The following is an 18,876-nucleotide window of genomic DNA, read 5'->3' as shown; positions in this document are numbered from 1 at the left end:
AAAACAAAATTATACATCTATGATATTTTGTGCCTATCTAATTTCTCATTGGATTCTTTCTTCTTGATGTTGGATCAAGATTATAGATTGTAGAATCTCTTAGGTGGTGAAAAGTGCCAAGCTAACAATGACAAAAAAAAAAAAAAAAAAAAAAAAAAAAGAGGGTATGACAAAATGTTTATTATTACAAATTTTTATAGAATTATCAATCATACATCAAAAGGGAAATTGCCATCAGTCACTTCAAACATGCTAGGAGCAAAAACAAATTCTTGGAGGTCTGGGCTTGAAGCTCATAGTTTTTAAGGTCAGTTATGTGCTTTAGAAGTTGGGATTGATAGCTGCCATTATGATGGGCCTGGGTAACACCACTTTTGGAGATTGAATGCAGGCCTATTACAGTATTACGAAATTGTTCGAGTTGATGCAACAACGTCGATATGTCCGAGTGGTTAAGGAGACAGACTCGAAATCTGTTGGGCTTTGCCTGCGCAGGTTCGAATCCTGCTGTCGACGAGCTTTTTGAAAGTCTTCTTTTAATTTCTTTTTGCATTGCGAGGATAAGTATGTCTTTCAAATATTTTCGCATGGGTTAATAAGTCTTTTTATGCTTTGAAGATATTTGAACAACGAATATAAATCAACAAAATAGCGCGTGCCGTCACTCTAACCGTCCCATGGCCTCCTCTCTCCGCCCAAACCTCATTTCTCCTGCAACTTTCTTCGCTCCAAAGTCTATCCCTAATTCCCATACCAAACCTTCAACCGCTATTCTCATACGGTGCGGTCCACGATCTAACCGTGGTCCTCTCGTCAAAGGTCGTATCTTAAGCACTGAAGCAATACTTGCTATCCAGTCTCTCAAGCGCGCGTATAATAAATCATCATCGTCGAACCTCTCGCTGGCAGACCTTCCCAATCTGTCGCGCCTCCTCAAAGCAGACCTCCTCGCTATACTCCGAGAACTTCTACGCCAAGATCTCTGTTCTCTTGCTATCCACGTCCTCTCCACTCTCCGAACTGAATATTCAGGTCTGATTGACTTGAATCTCTACGGCGACGTCATCTCTGCACTCTCCAGAAACAAAGTGTACAACGAAATCGACCGTTTGATTGATGATTTGGAGAAAGATGAGGGTGGGATCCAATGGGAGAGCGACAAGGGATTGTTGAGGGTGATAAGGGGTGTGGTAGATGCGGGAAGAAGAGAATCGACGGTCAAGATATGTGAGATGATGAGGAGAGGTGGATGTGGGGACACGTGGCCAGCTGATGAGTATGTGGTTAATGTTTTGTGTAAAGGGTTGAGGAGGATGGGCGAGGTAGATTTGGCTAATGAGGTTGAGAAAGAATTTGGAGGGATTTTCAAGCCTAAATTTGAAAATTTGAGTGTGTAAAATTTTTTTTTTAAATAATTAGTTTAAATTTTGGCTGATTTATTGAAAAATAATTAACCGTACTGAATAATAATGTAATTATTTTATATTCAATATCATCTATTTACTTAAAAACAAATATAGTAGCCTGTTTACAAACTTCAGCTTAATTAGAATTTAATCCATTTATTAAATAAGTTGCATAAGAAAATTTAATCTTCATTCGTTAAATTTATTAAACAAACTTAACTTTAAAAAATGTTAAATTATTAAAATAAATTATTAAAATTCTCTAATTTCGCATAACATTTATTTTTGGCTAAATCATTAAAAATATCCTAAATTTAGTAGGTAGTTTTAATTGTACCATAAATTCAACTTTCTTCTCTTAGCCTTTAAACATTAATTTTAATTATAAAAACACTCTAATTTCAAATTATACCTAATTTAATGATTAAAATATTATTTTATGGGATCCCGTTTAACTTTTGCTCCTAAATTAGACTCTTTTCTGCCAACATTGCTTATAAATAAATAAATTTCTATATTTATATATATAAATATTAAAATAAAAAATAATTTATTATTTTACTTGACTTTTTATGAATTTAAATTTATAATCAATATTAGTTAGAACGTTATTAAATAATGAATTTTTAGTTAACCTGATTATAAGAGAGAATATAAATTCAGTAAAAATAATATTATATTTATTAAATTAAATACAAAAGTGTTATTGAAATTAAAATTGAAATTTAGAATATTAAGAGAAAAAAAATTGAATTTAAAATATAATTAAAACTACCAACAAATCATGAGTATTTTTAATGATTTAACCTTTATTTTTGTCTTCGTGATTTCATTTTTTTTTTTTTCGGTTTTCAAAATTAATTATTATTTTTATCTGTAGATATTAGATAACTTCAATTTGGTACAAAAAACTTTGCTGACGCGAGTTTAGACCATCAAAAAACGGTATGTTAGAGAAGGAAGAAGGAAAAGGACAGGCACTTGCCTCCACCTTTTCTGGAAAAGTGATAATAAGACCAAAATATCCTTCAAATCTACAAGGTATAACTGCAATATCCCGTCGCAGAATTTTAAAAAACTAAGATAAAAACGGCATCTTATTATTACCAGGCTTCCAGTAGTCAGCCACTGTGCAGAGCTTCTATCTCTTTATTGTTTTAACTAGTTCTGTCAATATTGAATAATGCTTAGCAGTTAGAGCACCATCTCTCTTTCTGTAACCCTAGCAATTGCAGAATCATAGAATCTCATCATCAGTTACAGCTTCAAAAATGACGACTACTTCCAGTATTTCGCCGCCACCGTCACAACCGCCGGAGGAAGATGCCTGGATTCATTCTTACCGAGAATTGCTTCCTCAATGGCAATCTCTTACCCTCTCTCGCCAGGTATTCCTTCTATTGTATTTGTTATTCAATTTAGTTCCTTTAATTTTTAACCTTACAACAAAACTGAATTAGGGCTTTCTTCCCTCTTTGCTTGTTCTCTGTTCTGGCTGAAAATTTTATTGTGTTCTTTTTCACATTCTTGGGAAAATCAATCCCAGGTTAACCATACGTGTCTTGGTTTTTGTTGGTGGCTATAAAGTTATGAACTTCTGTTTGCAAGAAATGAGTTGTTGAACTATAATATATGAGTTATTGTTCCTGTTTCCACCTATAATTGTTTAATGATTATCGAGTTAAATGGTGTTGCACTATCACTAGCTGGGTTAAAAAAAAAAAAATCTTGGAGAAAGCTTAGCCTGGAAACTATTTATTGTCAAAATGACTGTGCAAATCTAGTGATTAGAGGACAACAATTTCCTTTTTATTTAATTTTGAACATATATAATTTCTCTACCATTATGTGGAGCAAAATCTGATTTTTTATATCTGGTTAAGGGTAGCTGAATACTTCACTGGGCCTATGTGCGAGTAATTGCTTCTTTCTTTCTTAATGCTGTGAATTGTTTCCAATATTTTGATTTCTGTGGCAGTCAACAATACCAATTTCAATATCTAGAGTTAATCAATTTGATGCTGCAAGATTGGATATTGAAATGTCAGCTATGTTAAAAGAGCAATTAGTAAAGGTTTTCTCTCTAATGAAGGTATTGTCAAGCTATTCCAGTTCACAAAATTGAATTTTTTTTAAAAATTATTTAGAATCATATCTAGTTATCTGATGCAGCAAGAGACAGTGTTTAATTGTTTTTTCTTCCGTTTATTGGGATTAGCCAGGAATGTTATTTCAATATGAGCCAGAACTTGATGCTTTCCTTGAGTTTCTTATTTGGAGATTCTCTATTTGGGTAGATAAGCCTACTCCTGGAAATGCTCTGATGAATCTGAGATACAGAGATGAACGTGCGGTGGAACCCAGAGAAAAAGGTAAGCAGGTCTGCACTTTTCCTGCTTTTGATGTTACTTTATGATATTAGCTCCACTGTTATGTGTTGGTTATGATTGCTTCGAGGTTGATTAAAGAGAGTGGCTTTGCTTGTTTGCTACTGTGTTCAATATTATGCCTTCATATCATTGTGTCATAATATGCATTCTGCCTTTCAAGTATTTCTTTCTAATTTCAGAATATTTATGTTTCATATATAATTCTATTGCTATTGATAAATGCTTCTCGAGCAAATTCAATGGTTGTAGACACCTTTTGGGAATTTTAAATGCAATTTCTATATACTTCCAATATGACTTTATTCTTTATGGATTTTCAAATGTGGATCAGTCTTTTCTATATGAATGATTCATGTATTTGAACATTCAAAAGAAGACTATTTCAAAATTCTAGCTGGGCAATTTGTATAAGTTAAATAATATAGGTGAGCAAGGACATGCACAGGTTCTTCAGTGATTTGCCATTACAGAAATATACGTCCCTTTCTATCTGTTAGCAACAAGAACTATTTGTCTTCTAACTTTTGCTTGGCATGTTGTGTTTCCTACAGTCAGAACAGGTTTAGAAGGACCTGGACTTACTATGGCACAGAAACTTTGGTATTGCATTGCTACTGTTGGCGGTCAATATATATGGGCTCGCTTGCAGTCGTTCTCCATTTTTCGTAGATGGGGTGATTCTGAGCAGGTGCCATTTTGTTTATTTTATTTTTTGACTTCATTTTCTTTCACATTCGGTTTCTTGGAGGATTAAATTGGTTGCCGATTTACCTTTTGTATTCTTCAGAGGCCACTGGCACAACGAGTATGGACTTTGATACAACGTATTGAGGGACTTTATAAGGCTGCTTCATTTGGCAACCTACTCATCTTTCTTTACACAGGACGGTATGTTTTTGAACATGGTTCATGAAATTAATTTTTTCGAAAAGAATGACTTCCATGAAAATTAAAATCAATCTTTATTTAAGATTTGATATGCACATAGTGGCAAAATGCTTTTTATATGCGGTTTAAAAGAGTCATGCAAAATATTGAAGTTCTATTAGATGACCACCTCTTATTCTTCCTATAGGTGGCTCTATAATCAATGTTTATTTACTTATTATTGAAAAATTAGTTATACCTCAATCCTTGCAAAATAAAATAGTAATGTCTTGTATTATTTCAATTTTGAGAGAAAAATAAAATAAGCAATAGGTGTGCAATTCAATAGATATATATTCGACATCGGTTGCCATTCTTGATAGAGAAAGAAATGGGTTTATATTGGTCTTTTATGATTTACAATGAAGTAAATGGCTTATTTGATTGATAAAGATGCATATCCTACTCTACAATTTGTTTGTGGAAAAAATTGTTACTAGAAAATATTATTTGGTTGATGACATCTTTGAATTTGATAAAACTTTATTTTCCTGTATTCATTTTTTGCAGATTTAGGAACCTTGTTGAGAGAGTCTTAAGAGCAAGGCTAGTCTATGGAAGCCCTAATATGAACCGAGCCGTTAGCTTTGAGTACATGAATCGCCAATTAGTGTGGAATGAATTTTCGGTAATTGGTTCTTAACTCCCATAATCTATAAGCATTTAATCTTGAGATTTACATTTAGGTGTTGAGCCCACAACAAATCGGCTTTGTGCTGCTGTGCACTTAACTTCTTTTTCAGTTGGAGTATGAGTATTTAATAATACTCTTCATTGTCCAGACTTTCCAAACTCATTTCTTATAACTTCCAGACTCTGCTTAAAGAACAGTACATTATCGGTGGGGTTTTCTTTTGAGTTTTTGGGGGGGAGGTTGGGGGAATCCAAGGCAATGCTGGGTCACTTTTTACTCTTACATAGTCACAGGATATAAAATGAGGTTTTTCTTCCTAGTTTTTGCACCTCTAGTTCACAAGTCTTTCATGGTGGTTTTCAGGATGTCAGCTTATAAATTCATTTCTTTGTTACCTTAATTTAATAATAGCTGCGGAAGTATTCTCATAAAAAGGGGTCAACTGGCCCCTCCTTTCTTTTTTGCAAATTTCCTTTATTTATAGGGTAATTACTCAATTGATCCCCCTTATTTTTTCGTGATTGGCCCCCTTTCCATGTAAAAAAAAATTAAGAGTTTTGAGGCACTGAAATGTTGGCACTGAGAAGAAAAATTTCTAGATCTGCCACTGTTTAATAATATACAAGTTCTTTACCGAGGCTTCAGCATTTACTGAAACTGCAGTGCCTGATCTACTATCTGCAAATGCCTTATGCAGAGATTTGATACGTGTTTAGTCTTTCTGTTCCTCTTGTCTGGCTTCCTTGTGATAATGGTGGACACCTCTCATGAACACTGCTAGTTGAGTGTTTAGCCTTGGCTACAAAGTTAAGGACTATATATTGCTGGAAATTGGGGGCATATAAATTGTTTATGAAATTAATGAAACCAAGTTTTGCCATTTTGTGTAAGTTAATGTTTTGCTGTTGGTTGGAGTAAGTTCATATTAAGTTGCACATTTTAAGGCTTCTATTAGATGGCTTGCTGCTGAAACTCTGTTTTTTTCTTGATGACAGCCTCCACCATAGATTATATAATCTAGCTGTGTATGATATGTAGTAGTTAGCAGTTACTCGATTATGGTTGCTTCTTTTGGAGTTTTTTTTTGTCTTCTGGCCACTGATTGGAGTTACTTTTATTGGCTGACGTGCAGGAAATGTTGCTGCTGCTGCTTCCTCTTCTTAATTCATCATCCATTAAAAACTTGCTTAGCCCATTTTCAAAAGACAAATCTTCCAGTTCCTCAGTAGATGATGGTAATTGCCCTGTTTGCCAGACAACTCCAACCATTCCATTCCTGGCTCTCCCCTGTCAGCACAGGTATATAAATTGTTGACCTGTTTACCCCAGTTATTTTCAAATTCTGGAAAGCTACTTCTTCTTGGAGGTTAGGCATCTTTTTGTTTCTGCATGCATAGCATGGTGGTACGGCGTAATTACCCATTCCTGATCCTTGGGCCTATTAATTCCTATTTATTATATTTACCTTTTTCCCCAAGCCCAGTGGGTTCATATGCAAGTGGTAGTGGTAATGTCCTAAATTCCAAGTTTGTACAATATACATGAACACTAATTTTGGGTTACCATCACTTCATGGTCAAACACGGTCTACAGCAATCTTCACATTCTTTACATCTCTTTCTAAGTGTGGCTTTTTTGTGGATAAGTTTTGCTTCAATCTCTTTTGTTTCCCCCTCCCTGATTGGCAGGTACTGCTACTACTGCCTTCGAACACGATGTGCTGCATCTCCATCTTTCCGGTGTCCGAGATGCAGTGAACCAGTGGTAGCTATGCAGCGGCATGGCAGTTCAGCCAGTCATACAAATTCTTAGTCAATGAATGATAGAGAACAGTAGGAAGAAGATAAACAATAGAGTACTGTAATGTGCCTAAATTAGGCATACATACAATTGAAGCAAAGGGATGAAGAGTTTCCTGTAGAAGCAATTATTCCCCTAATTGAGCCGGGAATCATTCTTTGTCTCCATTATTATGCAAAATTAAAAAAATTCTTTTAGCTGGCTCACAAATAATTCTTCAAAAGCTCTCCAATTCTTGGCTTCTTGATTTACAGTTGCATACAGAAACGTTTCGGCAGCTTATTTGAATTATTGGAGTTTGACTCATAGTTGGGTCCTATCAAAGTCTTTTGATTTCTGTATATGAATTGGTTCATGTGATTACAACAAATAAAAGCTCATATCAGTGGCTTCAATCACTATTGACGAGAGAAGCAATTGTTGGGTTTTCTGTTTTTCATGAGAAATGCGTATGGTTCATTCATGTCTCCAACTCAAAGCCTCACTTTTTGAGTGGAAGCGTGTGCAAAGCTTGATGTTATTTATCCCTTTATCGGAACCAAACACAAGATTGGAAACAAGATAAGAAAACTTTGGTGCTTTGACCCAAAATAGCTTTGCCTTCTTTAATGGTTATGATGTTCTCTCTTCTTGCATTATCTTCTTTTACTCTTTCTCTGGGTGGTTTTTATAATATTACTGTGGTCTAGAGCTCTGCACTATGCACATCCATCATCAAGATTTGAAAATAATTTATATTTCTTCACTACTGCCAGATAATGTGGCTTTTGTAATTAGAAGAGCAATGTTGTCTGATTTTCAGATTAATCGTACAATATATTGCAACATTATATATGTTAGGATTCCACAAAACAATCATTTTCATTGAATTTGTGGGCCTTCCTAAATGTTGGATTCATTATCAGTCAAAGGATTGTCAATCCTATGATCTTTACTGTTTTAGATATATATAATTTTATATTTTTTTTGAATATTTCACTTACAATATATACCCTTCAAGAATTGCTTCATCTTATAAGACAACAAATCAAATGATCCAAAAACAAAATGCTCTCTTCTTTGATATTTATAAGAAAACATCTCTTGGCATCCTGGTTTCTTCTTCTCATGTCCAGGCATCTGTACAGTACCACAAAAAACATTCTAATGAAACTCAAAATTCTAAGCAAGAAAATAAAAGAAGTACTATAGGCTAAAATGTTCAATCATTATATTTTGTCCCTGAGTTGCAGTTTAAATTAAATGAAAACCATCAACTGGCTGATCCAACTTTTTGCTTGGAAGCATGTGCACGCTTAGTGCAAAATTAGCAGCCTCCAACCACAGTATAAATATAATAGAGTAATGTAAAGGAAATTAAATAAATACATTAAATAGTACACAAACATATAAAATAGGGTGTGGGTATAGAAGTTTTCTTTTGCTTTTGTGTTTTGTATTATCTTAAAATGTTAGGGCTTTACATCCACTGATTAGATTTATGAGTATTTTCTGTTTGGTAAGTTGAATTATTGCACTAGAAAAAGGAGAAATAGACAGATTGAGGTTTAATACAATTATACCCTAATAATCCTAAATATATATATATGTGTGTGTGTGTGCACACACACAATACCCTAACCCTAACTCCAAAATTACAATCCCAATGTAGCACCCCAAATCAAGGAAACAAGTTATATAAGCTCCTACAAAAACCATTAGTTTATATGTACTGAAACACTGCCCACCAGCTTTTTCTTGCCCCCACTTTATAATAAAGCAAAAAAGCAAAGAATAAAAAAGGCTAATAAATAAATGAAAGAAAAGGGAAAGAGAAGGAAACATATGCAAAGCTCTCTAACCCCACATCCTCTATAAAAATTCTTTGAGGAAATGGACTCAAAGTTTCTTCAGCCTCATATGAGAAAGTAAACAGGACTTTGAAACCTTTAGATAATAAGCTCTTGTAAGGTTGCATAAACAAGGAAAGGAAATAGTATGACAAAGTGAAAAGAAAATAAAGAAAGAAAGAAAGTGAAGGGAAAGAAAGAAAATTTTATCTTTATATGCTTCTTTTTTGAAGGCAAGAATGAAGATTATTGGGCAAGAGTGAAAGAGTGCTCATCTTCTTCCTCAGTGCAAAGCTAATGATGGCAGGAAACCCTAGTAGGTGGAGCATGCATCCACCATCACAACAGACTTCTGCTGCTTTCTTTCCTTCTCAATATGTGTTTGGATCTTCTTCTTCTTCTTCTTCACTTCCTTTCAATTCTTTGCCTGATAATCAAGAACTTCCTCAATCATGGAGCCAACTACTTTTGTATTATTCTCTCTCTATCTTTTTTCCAACCTTATCTCTTATTATATTTTTGTTTTATAAAGTTTCTTTAATTTCTGATCTAAAATTCAGATACAATTTCTTTTACAGTTAAAGTGTTACACTTTTCTTTGAATTATCCATTATCAAGCTCAAATGGTTATTTTTTCTTAACTTTTTTCCCTAGGGGTGGTTTGACTGGAGATCAAGAAGAAGACAGATATGGAGTTGGAGTGGGTCATTTTAAGCCAAAGAAGTTAGAAAATTGGGAAGACCAAATCTTGAATCCATCATATTCAAGAATTCCTCAGGTAGTTGCTGATGTAAAGCAAGAAGTTGCACATAATAGCAATTTGTACGGTCATGGAGATGATGAATTTCATCATCATCAACTTACTACTACTACTACTACTACTGCTACTTGCTGGTCGCAACAACAAGTCATGCCTGTCTCTTCCCCTAGGTCTTGTGTTACAACTCTTAGTAGCAATATTCTTGACTTCTCTTATAATAAACCACCAGATATCAGAAATCAACATCCAGATCAATCATCCGAGGTGGGTACATACAACTGTTTTCCTGTATAGTAATAAATTGTTCATTTGGGTTTCTTACATATGTTCTTTTCTCTTCTTTTATCAAATATTAATCAGTGTAATAGCACTGCCACCGGTGGGGTATGTAAGAAGCCTAGGGTTCAGCCATCTTCAAGTCAGCCACCTCTAAAGGTATAACTATAGCAATTCTCTCTCTCTCTCTCTCTCTCTCTCTCTCTTTTTCTTTCTTTAACTCAGAGAGCATGGGTGTGCGCATATGTCTGAGTCACTGAGTGTGTGTTTGGGTAATGTCTTTCTTGATTGTCATTTCTTTAGGCATGTGTGATTCTTCTGCTATGTTTCATCTATTAAATTAAATATATAATAGTACAAGTTTTAACAAAACTAAGTTCTAGCTCTCTATGTATACAATAATTTACTTTAATTAATATATAATTTTACTAAACTAATCCAGGTAAGGAAGGAGAAGTTGGGCGACAGAATCACAGCCCTTCACCAGCTAGTTTCCCCATTTGGAAAGGTAAAACTTCTAATTAACTTCTCAATAAGAAGTTTTTTAAATTTTTTTATCACAAAAATATAAAACCCTAATACAAAGAAAAAAAAAGTTAGAATCAAATTGAGCTCTCTCTCTCTCTCTCTTTTTTCTTTTGGCTCTCTCTTTTTAACATTAAAGAAGAAGAAAAAGAAGAGTTGGGGAGTGTGGGTGTGATGTGTTAATTGTTCCTCTTTTGCAGACTGACACAGCTTCTGTCTTGTTAGAAGCTATTGGATATATCAGATTCCTTCAAGGTCAAATTGAGGTGATGTTTCTTCCACATTTTATACTCTCTGGCTCTGCAACTAACTCAGAATCAGCGAGACAAAGCATGCAGTTAAAGTTGCTCAAATTATTCTTTCTTTTTCTAATCATTAATATTTCTTTCATAAATAAATAATCTTTATGTATATCCAGGCCCTTAGCTCTCCTTACTTGACCACTGCATCATCAAACATTAGAAATCAACATTCTGTAAGTTCTATATATATATATATATATATATATATATATATATATATATATATATATATATATATATATATATACATTTTCTGTACAAAATTATATTTATAATTAAACACTCAAGTAATGGGAAAGAATTCTTTTATCATTAGGTTCAAGGAGAAAGGAACTGTGTATTTCCTGAAGACCCAGGTCAGGTATGCATTCTTTTTTTGAATCCATCAGTTCCATTAAAAAAATCGAGAAAAACAAGTCTAATCTGTATATATTTATATAATTATATATATAGCTAGCTAACCAAGACCAAGAACAAGAACAAGAACAAGGTTCCCAGCTTTTTATACAACTTTACCTAAATGAAAGTTAACTAAAAAGCATACTTAACAGCAATAGAATAGTTGGGAATCAAAAAAAGGGATATATGAGAAAGATATGGAAAACACTAATCCTTTTCTTTTTTGAACTTTTCATTTTTCATTTAGCTCTTGAATGACATCTGCCTGAAAAGAAAAGGAGGTCCTAACCAGCAGGTATTCTTTTTTCTTTCTCCATTTTTATACTATAGTTTTCTCCTTCATTTGACTTGTTGTTAATTAATATACATATATACACAATTTTTTCCTTGTTATATACATATTACTTTACAATCATCATTATCTTTATCCCTCATTATAGCTCTAATATTATATTATGCACATTGAAATTAAATCATTGGTAGAAATTAAGTTAATTATGAAAAAAGTATTGGTAATGATACCCTTTTGCTTTATTTTGATTTGTTAATTAATTATATATCAGGATAATAGCCAAGACAAGCCAAAAGACTTGAAGAGTAGAGGGTTGTGCTTAGTTCCTGTATCTTGCACTCAACATGTTGGAAGTGACAATGGTGCTGATTATTGGGCTCCGGCAATCGGGGGCGGGTTTTGATCGACGGTGGCATTTTTCATTTTGGAGAAAATAATTTGATTGAATGATATAACATCATGAGCAGTCACTCTGCAAAACAATCCAAAGGCTGATTGCTCATGATGCTATGCATTCTAAAAGATACTACTGGAAGTGCCCAAGCTATTGCTCCTGCATCTGCATGTACCCTCTAATTAATTAACTTAATTAAGATAATTAATGATCTTTGTACGTCTGTTTATGTTTTTCTCTATGTTATAGAGCTTCATTTCATATAATGAAGCTTCTCGATTAAGTTTTTCTTTTTTCGGTTGATTTCAAGATGCTTATTTAGGGATGACATTCTTTCTTCTCAATATTATATCAAAGGAAAGAAATGCCATTCTTTTTAGTCTTAGTTCTTTATGTGTTATTTCATTTCATTCCAATCCATTAAGTACATTTTTAAGCAATTTTTTGCCCAGTTGTAGTACATACAATTTCAAATTTTGATGTAAATTAAATAGGGATATATTAAGAAATTAAATAATAAACGGTCTTTTAAAAAATAAAATAAGACTATATATATATATATGGGTTAAAGAGAGTAACAAATAAATAATAGTAATGTTCAAATTATAGAGGAATTGAAAAGGATTTAAATAAATTGATTGTAGTAAGATGAATTATTTGTAAACTTTTATTATATGAGTGGGTCTGAAATAGTTATGGAAATTCGAAGATTTGTAGCAGTGATTATGGTGTAGAAAGATCATCACCTTCAAATTTTTAAAAATGAAAAAGAGAAACGATTGATAATTTAAGAAATCATCCACGTCTATAAGTAGCTTCAAGGAAGAACATAAACCATTCTTTGTGTGTCTATTTGTGCTTCTTAGAGCACCACTTATTAGTTAAATGACTTGATTAATCTCAAAGCATTTGCATTAAACTGTAACCCTTTTGGATAATTCTAATTAACAATGATTGAAATTAAAGTTTGATTTTCCGATATATAGATATATATGAGTTCATGCGCCCATGTTGATGGAAAATGTTTACTTATACTGTGTGTACGTATATTTATTACCATTTCATTTGTCAACCGTGATTATTAAATTTGTTGGACGTATGCATCAGATATAATTAAGTCTTTTCTTACTACAGTTTATACATTCACTTAGCCATAAAAGAATCAAATAAACTGGAATGTATACTAATTTATTATTATTATTTCCAAATAAATATAGAGGAAAATTGATAAAATTTGAGCCAATAGACGATCAAGGAACTGAAAGAGATGGCAGGCAGGCTAGGTTTTCTATTCTATGATTGAATCTCTCTCTCTCTCTCTCTCTCTCTCTCTATATATATATATATATATATATATATATACCTAAAATGAGACAGTTTATAAAGAAAACAGAAATTCATGTTACATAGTTTTGCCTTTTTCTCTGGTTTTGTAATTTTATGACAGTCTCTGAAATTATTGTAAGCAACCAAAAAGAAAACCAGAAGAAAAGAAAGAAAGAAAGAAAGAATTGTATGAATTGTGAAATGAATCCAATCCCATTTGTTTCACCATTATTATTCATCCTCACAATTATAAGTCTGCAACTACACAACAAAACACTGTACTCTAAAGACTTCTTTTTCTCTTTTTATCTTGAAAAAAAGGGTAAATTATTTTTATCAATTTTTTTTCTTTAGAAAAAAGGAAAAAAAAAAAAAAAAACATTCTTTTTCTTCTTAGCTAAAGGCAACTTTTTATTACTACTCAGTACTCATTATACGAATGCATATTTGTTCTTTAACCTTATCTAACTCATACATAACTCTGAAAAAATAAAATAAAATAGAAAAAAGCCAAAAAAAAAAAAATGCATGTGGATAGTGCCTGACCCGAATATGCTAATATGGACCCCATTCTTGGGTCTTTTTAGACCGCTTTTTAGATGCACTCAAGTGACATGGAGCCACACACCCTTTGCCTTGTCGTTTTGACACGTATTATCCCTCGTCATTCTGACGTTTTGTTTGCGTCACACTCAGCTAGGCTTTGTTAAGTTAACACGTAACTTGATGCGTGTGTGTGTATATTTATATGTTTCTTAGTACTGTGTTTAATTTGGTCTGCGACAATAATTAATGAATGTGTAAAGGACGAAGAAGAGCACGCTTATGTTCAAACCTACGTCTATTGAAAAGGTTGTTACCTCGTCAATGATCAGATTACATATGTTCCCTTTATTATCTTGAAAGTTACTATAAAAACTTTTTACCCTTACTTCAATCATTTCAAACCTCAAATTTTTTTTATTACATCAAATCATACTCCTATCACGGGAAACGACGGCGTATAGTTATGTGCTTTTACTTTTACACGTGGTCGAGATTAATTCAAGCTCAACGTCAAAATATCAGCATATGGAACGACGCGCGGTCGTTGGACGCCGCACGTTTACTCACGCTTCAGATTAAAATATCGTTACTGAAATAAGTTCATTTTGATGATCCATTTGGGCCTTTCTCTGGACTTCTGTGCTCAGTTTCGTTTGATGGTCCGTTTGGGCCATTCTCTGGACTTCTCAATCTCACTACCAAAACGGCATGAATGTTCTGGCCGTGTGCTTGTCATTTGGACGGATGAAGCAGACATTTGAGCTCGTATGTAATCTAATTATCTGAACTTCAATGACCAGTCGTTGATATTGCTCGTGAGTCGGGAATGAGTCATCGTTATATCATACTGTCAAAACAATGAAACGGCATGTCGTCCACATACCGTTCTATTGTCAGTCGAACCTTTGAGATGTGTGAAAGTAGAGGATTAGCAATTCGCCTGTGTCTGTATTTTTGGACCTTGAGCTGGTATTAGCGAATTTGTGAAGTCACATGGCAGATAAATGGAAACAAACTGCTCTCTTAGTCATTGACATGCAGGTTTTCTCTTTTTACATCTTTCTGTGTCTTTATTGATATATATATGAAATTTGTATAATTTAGTTTTGGTTGTTGTGGATTGAAGAATGATTTTATATTAGAAGATGGATTGATGAGAGTCAATGGAGGGGAAGCCATCGTCCCGAATGTGATTAAGGCAGTTGAAATTGCTAGGCAGCGCGGCATCCTTGTTGTTTGGGTAAGTATTTTCTACTGCTTCGCATTTGTTCTTAACACACACAACTCGATATCTTTCTATCATACACCTGCTTGTTTCATGGGCAAGCTATTTTCTTGGGGAAAATTTTGATTTCCACTGGAAAGTGGAAGGATGTTGTATATTTTGGTGATTGTTGGAATCCAAATTCATTTGCGTTGTTTGTTTAGGGACCAAATATTTTCAGGGAAAATTTTTCCCAAACAGAATTCTGCTGAATTTATGTTTATAACTACTTGATAAATTGTTTAAATGGCCATGGTCGTTGCAAAAAGACTGTCCTATTAAAGAAAGGGTTTTTAGGCGAAAAAAGAAGCAAAAGACTTGAGGAACTATTGTAATAGATAGGTTTTTCAAAAAATTTGGGGGCTACTTCCAAGTTTCAAACATGTCTGTGATGTTGAATGCTTCAATTAGTTTTTTGGAGAAATTTTCTTTTTCCTTGGAAGGCAACATCTTAGTTGCCAATTGTCTCAAATCCACGAAGGCTTGCGTTGCTCTTTGTATGCTTTGTTTTGCGCTCTGTTTGATTTTGCAAAATTTATAGAATTTAATGCAATCTTAATATATTGTTGCTATATATGAGTTGGAAAAGCGAAGTTCATAACGCTAATGAGTATGATGGCACCTTTTGGGTTTAGGCTGTTCGCGAACATGACCCACTAGGAAGAGATGTCGAACTTTTCCGCCGGCATTATTACTCTGCGGGTAAAGTGGGTCCCACCTCTAAGGGAAGTGAGGGTGCAGAACTGGTTGATGGCCTTGTGATCAAAGAGGGGGATTATAAGGTGGTGAAGACACGCTTCAGTGCATTTTTTAACACCCATCTCCATTCATTTCTTCAAACTGAAGGAATTAAGAATTTGGTGATTGTTGGTAGGTGCAACTCCAGGAAACTGACCCATTTACTATTGTTGTTGATATACATGTGGTTTGAGTAATTTGTTGCATGTCTAGGTGTTCAAACTCCAAATTGCATTAGGCAGACTGTGTTTGATGCAGTAGCTCTGGATTACCAAAATGTTTCCGTTGTTGTTGATGCCACAGCTGCTGCTACACCTGATGTACATATTGGTACGTATACTTGCATTGCTCGAAACGAGTATGGCTTATTTTAGAATGGATGTTGTCCTGTGTTTTAATTAACACTTTCAAGATTTTTGATAATTTTAAATGAATAAAGGTCATTGTCAGATTAAAATCAGAAAGAGAGGGGGGGAGTTATAATAAGAATTAAGAGGGGCATCAAGTCTGATACTGCCTCAAATTTCTTTTACAAATAATTTACTTTATAATTGTGTAATTGTCTCACTAAGTCGGCTCCCTTTTTTTCTGAATCATGGGCATGAGGACAATTTTCTAATTTCCCCGAGAAAATTGACAGTAAGACTAAAGTTTGATGGCTTGTTTGTCCATACCTAGTTTATCATCTATTCTTTGCTGCATTAGTAAAGTATCTAGGAGACTTTAGATTTTCAATATTAGAGCTTACTTGCAATTATGAGGTGTGTGTGTATATATATACATATGTGTATCCATGGTCAGTCTTCTGTTCGAGCATGTTCTCTGTGTTTTTGACACATAGATTGGGAGGCTTCAGTTTGTGTGTTTTAGCAAAAATTGGATAACAATGATACTGTAATCACACCATGGCAACTTAAACTTATATGAAATTTCTCAATTTGTTTGCAGTACAAAGTTTGGTCTACTTTCAAGTTTGTTTGGACTAGTTATGAAAACAAGCAGCTTATTTGGTAATTGAAAATGCAAGATAGACACATAATTGAGAATCTAGATATAACACATGCAAGGGCGAGTGGTTAATTTGTCTTTAAATATTACAGTTAAGTAAGACCCGCTAAATATCAGGTGGCTAACCCAATTGATCTGTTTTTGGCTTTTCTTAGAGCTGATTTATGAGACATGGTAAGTATAATGCGTTTATTAATTGCATGTCTTGTCCTCATTTTAAGTGCTGGAAGGAATTGAAGAGAATCATCTCTTTGAGAGACTAAAATGCACCCCTTAAGCTGTTATATTGTGGCTGAAGTATGTTTAAATCATTAGGCTAAAATCTTGAACTCAAAATTGGATGCTGTACACAAACTTATAGGATATAAGGGAAAAATTTAAATGCTTTCTCAACTGCATTCACTGGATAAAGGTGTTTTTTTTTTCCCTATCGATCTTAAATTTTGCATAAAAGTTCCTAGGACAAAATTTTGTTAGTTCTGATATCATGTAAGACAGCTGAAATGAAAATAAGCTTTGAGGAGAGGTTAAGATTTTTCAAACCGGCTAGTTTCTTCATAGATTTCTGGATATGAATTTTGGGATCTTCTCTAGATTTCAATGCACAAAAAAAAGCAAAATACGCGATATTAAAATGGGAATATTGTAAACGGATAAGGCAGATGAAACAACTTTAGCACTGTAAACTGATTGGACAATTAGGCCATACCATAACATTAAGATAGTTGTTGTACAAGTATTTTATCTAATTTGAAATACTTCCAAACTAGGTGGGACTTTATTGAACTCCCGATTCGCATTGCATTTTTTTAATGAAACAAGATCTGTCCATTCGCATTGCTTAACTTCTGATTATTGTTTCCCACTCAGCATGCTTGGTAACTTGGCTTATGGAAAAGTGTATTATTATCTTTTTGTCTGTTATTCATGTGTGGATGTTCTTTTAATTTGTAATTGATAATTTGAGAGTTTTCTATATCGCGTTGCTGTACTGATTGCACAATTGGCACACATGACTGACCTGGATTTCTATTTCTATGAACCAGCCAATATTTTTGACATGAAAAATATAGGAGTTGCAATCCCCACTTTAAATGAATGGTGCGAGTCCGATGCTTGATCTACCGGATGATGACAAAGTACTGAATCTTTTATGGTCCTTATATCAGAATCTGTCAAACACTCTCTCATGGACAAGTTCTAACTGGTTCATGAACTTGCTATTGCGTGCTCATCAATGTACTAAATCTAGTTGAGAAAATGCAATAAAATATTTGTTCTTTCAGTTTCTTGCTTTGTATTATTGAGTTGATGCTGAGCAATCCGTATCACGATTTGAAAACTTTACTGTGAATTTGAAAGAGTTTGCAACTTGCAAGTGAATTATTCAGTTTCTTTTCAAGTTCTGAATGATGTTGACTATGTTTCCTGGTTAAGTTCAATGTAATTATTGGATGTGAACACACTAGGTGCAATATTATATTGTTGAGGGCACTTCTGGATTGGAACCAAATAATTGATGAATGGTGAAGTCCACCAAAAAGTCATGAGGTAGCATTTGTTGCCCTGTGATCGGAAAAGGAATTAAAGTGAAATGCATATCATCTATCATAATATTCATATTATGATTCTTACACTAATATCATCTATCATGACTCTTAACATTGCTGGAAAAAATGTGATGTCATAATTGGGTGCCATTTGGGGTTGGATTGAAGACCATTCCTTGTGTATTGAGCAGCAGTAGATTTTTCTTTTTTTTCTTTTTTTTTTTTTAAGTAGTAATTGTTTAAATGGGACTAGATGTTAATGTTTCATCCGTGTGGACTACACATTTTGGCAAGTTATAACTTGACCAAAAAGTTTTCAACTTGATGAGTCTTGCATCATTCTCATTAGCATTGATCCATCACAACCCATGCTTCAAGTACTCAATAGGCTTGTCATTCTCAAAAGATTGAAGAGAATGACAAAAAATTGTCCTCTACCAGGTTATATATACATTTTGCCAGACAGAATATAAGACAAGACAGTGCTTCATAGGCCTTATACATATATTG

At 33.7% G+C, this 18,876-nt stretch overlaps 4 protein-coding genes and 1 non-coding gene across 6 annotated transcripts; all 5 read left to right on the top strand.

The window, feature by feature from the left end:
- The first annotated feature begins 434 nt into the window (after positions 1-434).
- Positions 435-516, top strand: TRNAS-CGA (transfer RNA serine (anticodon CGA)). Its single transcript has one exon. It is a non-coding gene; the product is annotated as a tRNA-Ser (tRNA).
- Positions 517-638: 122 nt separating this feature from the next.
- Positions 639-1,490, top strand: EMB3123 (PPR containing protein). Its single transcript, XM_012218006.4, has one exon. The coding sequence runs from the start codon at positions 678-680 to the stop codon at positions 1,395-1,397; it is 720 nt and encodes a 239-aa protein (XP_012073396.1). The 5' UTR covers positions 639-677; the 3' UTR covers positions 1,398-1,490.
- A 989-nt stretch (positions 1,491-2,479) lies between these two features.
- On the top strand, positions 2,480-7,570 carry TED3 (Pex2/Pex12 N-terminal domain-containing protein / zinc finger (C3HC4-type RING finger) family protein). Its single transcript, XM_012218004.4, has 8 exons — positions 2,480-2,794; positions 3,385-3,498; positions 3,625-3,778; positions 4,348-4,484; positions 4,584-4,684; positions 5,234-5,351; positions 6,490-6,656; positions 7,046-7,570. Exons 1-8 carry the CDS (start codon positions 2,678-2,680, stop codon positions 7,167-7,169), a joined length of 1,032 nt encoding a protein of 343 aa, XP_012073394.1. The 5' UTR covers positions 2,480-2,677; the 3' UTR covers positions 7,170-7,570.
- A 1,235-nt stretch (positions 7,571-8,805) lies between these two features.
- On the top strand, positions 8,806-12,319 carry LOC105635021 (transcription factor bHLH68). 2 transcript variants are annotated; one of them, XR_002284423.3, is made up of 9 exons: positions 8,806-9,456; positions 9,641-10,010; positions 10,107-10,181; positions 10,465-10,530; positions 10,748-10,884; positions 10,966-11,022; positions 11,166-11,210; positions 11,496-11,543; positions 11,812-11,859. XR_002284423.3 is itself a non-coding variant. In XM_012218000.4 (9 exons), the coding sequence occupies exons 1-9, from the start codon at positions 9,284-9,286 to the stop codon at positions 11,941-11,943; spliced, it is 1,032 nt and encodes a 343-aa protein (XP_012073390.1). In that variant the 5' UTR covers positions 8,827-9,283; the 3' UTR covers positions 11,944-12,319. The 2 variants fall into 2 exon arrangements, 1 of the variants encoding a protein (XP_012073390.1); XM_012218000.4 differs by having other exon boundaries at positions 8,827-9,456; positions 10,748-10,813; positions 11,812-12,319.
- Positions 12,320-14,551: 2,232 nt separating this feature from the next.
- On the top strand, positions 14,552-18,101 carry LOC105635020 (Isochorismatase family protein). Its single transcript, XM_012217999.4, has 5 exons — positions 14,552-14,847; positions 14,933-15,046; positions 15,706-15,940; positions 16,022-16,138; positions 17,863-18,101. Exons 1-5 carry the CDS (start codon positions 14,800-14,802, stop codon positions 17,934-17,936), a joined length of 588 nt encoding a protein of 195 aa, XP_012073389.1. The 5' UTR covers positions 14,552-14,799; the 3' UTR covers positions 17,937-18,101.
- Positions 18,102-18,876: the final 775 nt, after the last annotated feature.

This window comes from Jatropha curcas, chromosome 1, assembly GCF_041381405.1.
Source record: "Jatropha curcas cultivar XTBG-Jc1 chromosome 1, XTBG_Jcur_1.0, whole genome shotgun sequence".
Lineage (NCBI taxonomy): Eukaryota > Viridiplantae > Streptophyta > Magnoliopsida > Malpighiales > Euphorbiaceae > Jatropha > Jatropha curcas.
The sequence above is the reverse complement of the archived record's forward strand: the minus strand, read 5'-3'. Positions and strand labels throughout refer to the sequence as shown.